Source organism: Mizuhopecten yessoensis, unplaced genomic scaffold (genome assembly GCF_002113885.1).
Source record: "Mizuhopecten yessoensis strain PY_sf001 unplaced genomic scaffold, ASM211388v2 scaffold5185, whole genome shotgun sequence".
Classification (NCBI taxonomy): Eukaryota; Metazoa; Mollusca; class Bivalvia; order Pectinida; family Pectinidae; genus Mizuhopecten; species Mizuhopecten yessoensis.
The window spans coordinates 23,673-33,721 of NW_018405922.1; the positions used below are offsets into that span (position 1 = coordinate 23,673).

General features: G+C 36.4%; 1 protein-coding gene across 1 annotated transcript; it reads right to left on the reverse strand.

Annotated features, from left to right (window-relative positions):
• Positions 1–3,579: 3,579 nt before the first annotated feature.
• LOC110450352 lies at positions 3,580–9,692 on the reverse strand. Its single transcript, XM_021497830.1, has 4 exons — positions 9,629–9,692; positions 6,841–6,970; positions 5,930–6,100; positions 3,580–4,868 (listed from the first exon to the last, which is right to left on the reverse strand). Exons 1-4 carry the CDS (start codon positions 9,683–9,685, stop codon positions 3,580–3,582), a joined length of 1,647 nt encoding a protein of 548 aa, XP_021353505.1. The 5' UTR covers positions 9,686–9,692.
• Positions 9,693–10,049: the final 357 nt, after the last annotated feature.

The following is a 10,049-nucleotide window of genomic DNA, read 5'->3' on the forward strand; positions in this document are numbered from 1 at the left end:
CACCAAAACCTGGCACGTCCTTAAATGACCATAGCTGTTAATAGGACGCAAAACCCAAACAAACCAAACCAAACCCTTATAACAAGCTCACCCATTTTACCTCAATTTTGGATTCACATTAATTACAATGGGAAAAACCCCATACCGCCAAAAATCAAGGTCAAAATTGGAAAATACCACCATTTGAAACTGTTTTATCTCATGGAACTGGAATATCCGAGTTCTGATAATTTTACATTGAATGTATATATTCAGAAAAACTTTCAAACATGTTATCAAAATACATTTAAGTTCATTAAAAGAAACAGTAATATGAAAACAAAATGCATTCAGGATTGTATTTTTTAAAGCATAAAACAAAGACACACAAATAAACCCTCTTAGAATAAAATATATCTCATTTGCTAGCACATATTCATGAACTTTGACGTAATTGTCTGGGAATTACAACAGCCCTTGACCACACTAATTCTCTATAACATTAACGTATTGTTCCAGTATAACAATACCCCCAGTATCAAAACAATACTCCAGATAAAGACTTTAAATACAAACATCTTATGTTATCAACATACACCGTATTGGCCTGTGATATATATAATTACAGATAAACGAAGTCCAAAGTCGAGCTTAAGAAGGTGCATTATACTTTAAACTTAATAATTTTGTGTACAATTGACCCCTCTTGAAATTTTCTATTTTAATATAACTATTACGACAGTAAATTGGTATAAAAATCTTCTTAACCCTTTCACCCCTGAGTAACTTTAGTAGACATTGATATGCATTGATATGGATGAGTCCATTATGGTCTACAGTGGTGAAAGGGTAAAGGAACAAATAACTGTAAATTTGTGTTACAATAAGAAGGTGTAACACCTTTGAAGTTAAAAAAATTAAATATTTCACAAAACTGTTCTGTATTCAAAATATCTCGGGTTTTGAGTATTTTGAAGTATCAGCAGCATGTCACTTAAACTTGTCATCAAAGTTTTAACTAAATGTGACCGTTAATCAAATGTAACTACATTACAACAAATGGTGTAACTATTTATTTAACTATTGAAACTACACTTGTAAGTCCTACCAAGGTCTGTAGCAGAGGTAATTATGTTTTTCAATAGCTCCAGTAGAGGTCGAACCCGGGGCCTCCGGTTTACTAGTCTTACACTATTCTGAATGAGCGTTACATTAAAACAACCTAATAATCCTGGACTTTTTTGGTGTATTGCCACTGCCAGGCGTGACTGCAGCTAGTAATATTATTGTGTTATCTTGTATTCCGTCTTTGCGTATTGCAGAATTATCTTCTCTTATCTTCTCAGGTATTGATTGTTACGTCATTGGTCTGTGTGAGAAAATTACGTTGTTTTCTCAAAACATGATGACGTTTCTCTCACAAACAAGTGACGTAACAATCAATACCTGCTCATAAGAGAAGATAACTCTGCAATACGCAAGGACGGAATAGTACATTTATTAATTGCACGATTTATGCCACGGAGCGAAACTGTTTCACATTGTTCAGCCTCTGTCATCCTGCATACAATTAATTCACTATATTTTAAACATGTATGTTATGACTCATATAAGCTGTGCTGCTTTTGGAATAAACCGAATTGAATTTCTCCGAGCCAAGACATGTCTATCAAACAATTTAGCTTTTTATGGATATCCATCGGATGTTTGACCGCTAGGTATGTTGATCAAAGGTTGTTGCCCTTCATGCATGTTACGTCTAACCGAGGTTGTAGGAAATTGATGATGTTATTAATGTTTTGTATTTATTTTAAATAAGTGTATCATGAAGACTTGTTTAACGCAAATAAAAAAAAAAATAGAACTTAATTCTCTCAAAGATAAAAATATTGTTCAAACGGTAAAAACGATCTATTCAATATGTTATATGGAAATGACAAACTCGACATGATCTAGTATCGCTAGAATTTGTAATTTCCATCGACATTCTTATCATCAATGAATTCCAATTGAAGGTTGTTGTTCAATGATTTAACGTTCATCAAAGATAGTGTTTACATGTCTGCTGTGTAACATTTTATCTTGTTATCATAAGTAAATCGTTTGCCGAGTTGGGTTGCTCTCCCTTACGGTTGCTGCAGTGGTTTTACCTACCAAACTGTTGTGAGGTTCACTCACTTTCACCTGTACAGATATTCTTGGACAAATAACATTGGCCGATTTTCACTCATATTTTCATCAGAGGTAGTCTCAGTATTGTAATAACAAATTGAGTCCCCTTCACCAAAGGATGCTTTAGACCAAATATGGACAAAATCTGGTTATTCCTACAGAAGAAGAAGAAATTTCAAGAATTTGCTTAATTACCCTATTGGGGCCCACGTCTCTGGCCGCAGGGGGAATAGACCCACCAATTGTACAAAACTGATTTCCCTTCCCCATAGGATGCTACTATTCAAATTTGGCCAAAATACCTTCATCTTAACGAAAGAAAAAATGATATTTAAGCTATTCCTCTATATTCTTTATTTGGCCGCCTATCTGTCCCCAGGGGGTCAGACACAGTTTATACAAACTTGGTTCCCCTTCACTCAAGGATGCTTCATACCAAATTTGAACAAAATCTTGTCATTCCTAATGACCAAATTAGGATGAAATCTCTGAATTCCTACGGTAGAAGAAGGATTTTAAAGCTTTACCTCTATTTCCCCTATAGGGCCCTGGAGGGTCACATCAATTGTTTAAACAAAACCGAGTCCCCTTGGCCTAAGAATGCTCCAGACCAAATTTAGTCGAAATCGACTTGGCCGTTTTAGGACAAGTAGCGTTTTAAAGGAAAAGTTGAGGGATGGACGACAGACGCTGTGGTACGGCGTAAGCTCTACCATGGTCCTTCGGACCAGGTGAGCTAAAAATCAACTGTTTTATCCAAACATATACAGAAATTTGGAAAAGATTTTTTTATTGAATCGACAACACAGTCCAGATAAAGACAAAATTCCTGTTCTATAACTACTTTAAGACTTTCCAAGTTATGTTTTATATGTAACGAACATATCATTTCATAACAGGGTGATTGCTCTAAGAAATGAAATAATAACTTACTGAAACTACAGTTATTTAAGAAGTTACTTTGGGAAAAAAGAGGTAAGCTATTCAGAATTTCTCATTTATGCACAGCTAAGTTTAGGATAGCTTTGAGGAATTTCCTAAATTATACCAGAAATAGGAAAATACTTCAGCAAATGAACAACCGGGCAAAACTGTACAATATGAGATAAATGCAGGCTGTTTTTGTATTCAAAACTGACAAAACATTTAAAGGGAGGTAACTTATTTCATTTTCATATAATTCACCTTTTTAATATCTGAGTTACATTTTATATAGAAAATCAATAAGAAGTAAATAAAACCTGTTTGCAATTCTTTGACAAAGTATGTTTATTTGAAGAATGAAATCGTTTAACAACTTTCACCTAGTCATGTCCCCATGAAAAATGCACTGTGTTTAACACCACAGAATTTAACCACATGGAAATAAAAAAAATCACAGTACACTATGAAGCAGCAGGACATTTACTATCCACATCGCAGAGAGGTCTAGGACTGAGATTTCTGTGTAGCGGAATTCGGAAGGAGAATATGCTGTTTAGAAACTGGAATGACCGCTGCCATTCGGTGTATACTAACAGATGTTATTCCTTCATTTTTCTGACTGTTGAACAATGGACTATGTTTTTTGCTGATGATAGCAGGGAATGATTTCTTCCTCACCACTGGTTGGGCTGACGTACAACCAGGTTTATTACGAAGAGACAAGAGGCTAACTGGAACACACAGAGGATTCAGAGTATAAAGAGAAGGTTTCTTCGGGATCTCTGACGGATCCTCAAGAACTTTTTCAGGTCTTTCTGGAATAATTTTCTTTGCCCCTGCAGGCCTTCCTGGTCCCCTCCAAAACACTTGGTTAGGCACAACGGAATCGGCTCTGACAGGATCTTCCTTTTTCTTATAAACACTCTTACGCGGTCGACCAACTGCTTTCTTTTTTTTGACGGAGGGTGGACTTTGTGTTTGGTTTTGTGTTGATTCCAATGGTCTGCTCTCATCTGTTGATACTGTTGCCCTTTGTCCAACATTTTGGGACAACATCTGTTCTGAGTCTGTCTGTTTGTTTAATTGTTCGGAATCCAAAATCTCACCTCTAGAATTTGTCTTTTCATTGTCTTTGCGAACAACATATGAATCTGGCATGGGATGTGATTCAATTTCATCAGCATCATCTCTCCGACGTTTAACTGGAGGACTCTCGTCTTCATCACCTAGCACCTGTATGCTATCACTGTCCGCACCAGCTTTATGACGTCCAGCTCGTACGCCCTCCTGGATTCTCCCCTTTTCCTTCACCTTTAGGCTGTTATTACCCACTCCTTCAGCAGTCTCATTGTCGCTGATCAACAGATTTTTGCTAACAATAATATCAGTTTCTCGTCTAATGCTAAATTCGACTTCACTATTTTTATGTCGCTTTTTTGGTGGACCCAGTTGCTTTTTAGCTGTGGGTACAGGGTTGGCTGATTTGTCCGAGTTGTGTGATATTACTGTAGTTTCATTTGCTACCCGAGTGCTTCTGGAAATAGCTGTAGAAGTTGTACTCTGACCAGGAGCAGAACCTGACATTGTTGCGGTATTTGTGTCGGCTGGGACGGTAGACCTCTGCTGTTTAGAAGACGGTGTACCTGTTTGACCAGTAGACCTCTGCTGACTAGAAGACGGTGTACCTGTTTGAACAGTAGACCTCTGCTGACTAGAAGACGGCGTTTGACTGGTCTGTGTACTGCTGCCTGATGCCACAGTCGCATTTGATGCATTTTCAAATTCTTCAAAATCTAAAAGTGAAAATATAACAGAGTAAAAACTGTAATTAAAATTAAATTGACCTAAACAGCCCGAATATCACTTAAAATAACTGAAACATAAGTCAGCAGGGACCATGTTGGATGCACAAGTTGACAAGCAATACATAGAGAAATCATGTTATAAGAAATCTGATGAGTCATTTAAACAGTGACCTTAAACCTTTCATCCCTAGGTAACTTTAGTAGACTCTACCATACATTTATCTAGATGAGTCCATTATGGTCCACAGTGGTGAAAGGGTAAACTTTAACTACCTGTCCACCAAAAAAAATCAAAAAATCTTCAATGATGATTAACACTAGTGAATTTTGAAAACAACCTGACTATCAGTGCTGGAGTGATCATTTACATTTGGTTGGACAGATAGAAATTCCGATGTCACTGAGTAAAATAAGGTAAGTCAACTGTTTCAAACCACTCTGATGCTATGGTAATGGGCGAGTCTAACCTTTGTGAGTCAACAATAAGAAGGAAAAAAAGGTAATTTACACCTGTGTTTAGTATATTGTCATTGCTCGGAAGCTTATTGCACTTTCCTAATTCAAACACCTGTACAGACAAAGTATATAAACTATATAGGTTGTTTATTAACACAGAGAGATGAGGACTGTTTGGTTGTATACCATTAGATAAAGCCTTGCGAGCCTGTCTAATGAACAGCTGGTATATAAACTATATAGGTTGTTTATTAACACAGAGAGAGGGGGACTGTTTGGTTGTATACCATTAGATAAAGCCTTGCGAGCCTGTCTGATGAACAGCTGGTATATAAACTATATAGGTTGTTTATTAACACAGAGAGATGGGGACTGTTTGGTTGTATACCATTAGATAAAGCCTTGCGAGCCTGTCTGATGAACAGCTGGTATATAAACTATATAGGTTGTTTATTAACACAGAGAGAGGGGGGACTGTTTTAGTTGTATACCATTAGATAAAGCCTTGCGAGCCTGTCTGATGAACAGCTGGTATATAAACTGTATAGGTTGTTTATTAACAAAGAGAGATGGGGACTGTTTTAGTTGTATACCATTAGATAAAGCCTTGCGAGCCTGTCTGATGAACAGCTGGTTGTTTTGCGTGTCGACCTTGCTGGATAGAAGCTTGTACTTCCATCTCATCACCTGCCGCTGTCTCGTTGTGTCCGACATTGCAATCTTATCAGCCACACCGTAAAGTAAGTCGAGCATGACTGCACTCTCTGTAACAAACACAAGATGGGTAAAGATGTAGCCAATGATACATGCTGTGACAGTTGTCAGGGTTATAAATGATTGTATCAATAAAAATGTTGAAAAGAATTAAATAGACAAAGTATGACTGGTTTTGATTTGGTTTGTTTGTGTTTTACGTCCTATTAACAGCTATGGGCCCACTTGTATAAAACATCTCAACTCTTGAGATTTCCCATAGACAATACATTGCTTGAGATTTTCCTTAACTTTGAGATGTTTTATACAAGTGGGCCATGGTCATTTAAGGATGTGCCAGGTTTTGATGGTGGAGGAAAGCCAGAGTTCCCCGAGATAAACCACTGACCGAAGGCCAGTACCTGGCGACTGCCCCACGTAGGTCTTTAACCTGCGACCCAGTGATGGAGGGCAATTGGTAGCAGAATGTCAGACGCCTTAACCACTTGGCCACCGTGGCCCTGACTGGTTTTGAAGCTAAACAGTAAACATTAAATGCTGTAAAAAGCTGAAAAAGGGGCAATAACTGCTGTAAAATTAAAGGAACGAAAATACAGTTAATCCCACTTTTTATTATAACCCGAGTTCAGAAACAGGACTATAAAAACAAAACAATATAATTACTCATAAGTAAGACCACACTCTCTGAAAAAAGATCCTTCACATAAATACCTTAGATATCATAATGAAAACAAGGAGATGAAGGAAACAGAGATCAGCTGTTCAAACTGAATCAAACAGTAATACTTACCTAGTGGCCCCAGGAGGGGGAGTTCTTTCCCTTCAAGGACAAGGGCTAAATATTGATAGATGGCGCTGTAGTCAGGTGTCCTTTCAGCGGGCTTTGGGTGATTATCAAAACTGCTTATAATAGACATAGCCTGAAAAATTAAAATTATTTAGTTGTTTTAGAATATATCATTTCTTTAAAAAAAATAAAAATAAAAATAACCTTGCAACCATCAAAGTTCATTTGAAACCAGTATGCTAGCTAGGGAGAAAATAAAAGGAAAAGAAAGAACAGGAAGAAGAAAATAGAACTGATAGTCACAGGCTATGTATTACCCCGCTGCCACATGAAATCAAAACTGGTGGTTTACCATTTAACTACATTAAAAATATTGAAAACAAAAACAAAAACAAGAAAATTTCAACCAATCAACAATCTTCTTTTATAAAATGTGTCAAGCAAGTTTCATACAAATGGGCCAAAAAGGTGAATAGAACTTTGTAAAAAAATCACGAAACAGAAATATGCGATGAGTGATAACTCCCAAAAATATGACTGGCTTAATGAAATAAGCATATATATGCCCAATTTTTCAGTACAGTGATTACATATGTGAAGAAAGGTGGATTCACATTGTAGATGTGAAGTAGACAAGACTTTGGCTATTCACTTTGTTAAAGGGGCATAACTCGCATAGTTGTATCCAGAAAGTAAGTGCAGGTGTACTGATTCTGACTGGTAAATGATTAACAATAACTTCACGAAAACTGAATGAAAATTATTGCAGGAGTCATATGGACAAGATTCTGTCTAAAAACAGACAGACAGACAACCTGATCCCAATATACCTCTCCCGCCTTCATTGAGGGGGTCAATTTTTTTTTTTATTTCACTGTACCATTCTTGAACCAAATATTTCTAATTATGATACACATAGCCTGAAATAAATCGAATTCACGTTTTTAAAGTAATCCATATATTTTGTTTTGTTTTGATTTACATTAATCTATCACTCCTGAAATTGTTATTTCTAAAAGTATTCTTTACATATACAGTGTACAATGTATCTGTTCAGGACCTTCAATAAAAATGTCAGAATAAAAACATGATCTTTGGAGAAATCTGGGAAACTAATATAGAAATCAGGGCTAGAAGTCAGGCACACCCGATTAACTTTTGACTGAAACAGTTTTTTTCTTACAAGAACTGTCCTAGAATATCAGATTGACTGTTTATATGGAATGCAAGATCTACTGTTAAATATTATAAACTTGGTCCCCTGGTGTGTTACCTACATAGAATATCAGATTTATTTATTAGATACACCTACAAGGTTTTTCTTGTGTAACAAAGGAACAGATACATTTAACTTCAGATAAGTATAATCTTATCACATTTGAGTTTCCATTTGATATGACATAAATGAAATAAGTTGGGATTTTTTAATATTTGCTTCCTCTGCTGATCAAAATTAAAACATTCTTCGTGACTTTCACAAATATCTTATCATAAGGGTATAAATATGAGATCCTTTTTGTCATTAAATCCTCAGAAATCATTTCCTGTATGTTTTCTGTCTAGCATTGCAGGATGTGCTCCAGCTTCTAAGTCAGGAGGAAATCACACAGCAAGGAATGTTCTGGTCAGTGTTCAGCAACGTCCTTTAGGATATCGCACCGATTACATTATGTCAACACACCAAAGAATTAAGTTTGCTAATTATAATAAGTTCCAAAAAATCTAAGTTAAATGCATAAGATGTTCATCATTATATTCTGGATTGTTTAGAAGTCCTTGAGCTAAAAGCCATATCTTGGATTACTGTACCTTGTTCTTTTCTTCCCATTCCAATTTTAGAAATTATATGACTCTTATTTGAACAATAAAGGAAATATATTCCTCAATACAAGAGCATCTACTTGGATAAGGACAGACCATGGACATTACAATAGCTATACTGATGCTGTCTGGGAACTATGTTTCTGAATCTTTTGTCTTAATAGTAATCTAAGACAACACTTATTCCATCTTTGCGTATTGCAGAGTTATCTTCTCTTGTGAGCAGGTAATTTTCTCACACAAACCAATGACGGAACAATCAATACCTGCTCACAAGAGAAGATAACTCTGCAATACGCAAAGACGGAATATACATATACAAAAGAAAATGAGATTCAATGTCTGCTAGTGAATGTTCAGTAAAGTTCTGTGTATCACAGTTAATGGATTCCTCAATGGAGTTCACTAATCCGGCCATAAGTGTAATAGAAATTCATAGAAGAGATGACCAGACAACATCAAGTGGGGATTCTCCGCCAACTTAATCCAGTTTACATGTCTCAGTCCAGTTTCATCAGAATAATGTACAATTTTCAAAAGATACCTAAACTAAAGTACAAAAATAGTGATGCACAACAACAAGCCGCTGTCATTGATATCCTCCGCTTGCAGTGCAAAAGTCATACAAGACATGAAGCGTAAAATATAGGTCAAAATCAGCATCCGCAATATGCATTCCCTATAGAGCAACCCTAGATACACAATTGATGTAAGTATAATCAACATAGCACTTGACGCAGGCAAGATATAGGGGAGAGCAAATCCTCTTAACCAGGTTGATGGACGGACCCCATTTCTATACCCCCCGCCAACTCGTTGAGCAGGGGATACTAAACTATATATAGTGAGGTGTACAACAGTAAAACAGAACAATGACATCTTAGTACACTTGCAATGTCTGTGAAAAGAGGGATTAAGATTTGGCGGTACATAGATAACCACACCTTGGAAGTGTTTACAGGTCACTTACCCTGGGTAAGCTGTCGGTGTAGTCTTTCTTTTCAGTTCTCAGCAGATCACGCGCCATGTTGATCCAGTCCTATTACATGTATAAATGTTTACAACATTATCTTACAGTTAATGACATCTAAAACTACAATGAACATCAGTAACAAAGGTACAAGGCTAGACATACCTGAAATCAGGGTCATAAATTGTCAAAATGCAGGACAATCCTGTTAATTGCAGGTCATTTCAGTATGTACACTTTTCAGAAGGTAAAATTGTGGGTTAGGGGTCATTTCAGTATGTACACTTTTCAGAAGATAAAATTGTGGGTTAGGTCTGCTAATTGCAGGTCATTTCAGTATGTACACTTTTCAGAAGTTAAACTTGTAGGTTAAGTTAGCTAATTGCAGGTCATTTCAGTATGTACACTTTTCAGAAGGTAA

Coding starts and splice junctions, on each gene's coding strand:
- LOC110450352 (XM_021497830.1), bottom strand. CDS start 9,685: ATGGCGCGTGATCTGCTGAGAACTGAAAAGAAAGACTACACCGACAGC. Junction 6,971..9,628: donor ACACCGACAGCTTACCCAGG/GTAAGTGACCTG, acceptor TTAATTTTTCAG/GCTATGTCTATTATAAGCAG. Junction 4,869..5,929: donor TCGCAAGGCTTTATCTAATG/GTATACAACTAA, acceptor TTTCACTTTTAG/ATTTTGAAGAATTTGAAAAT.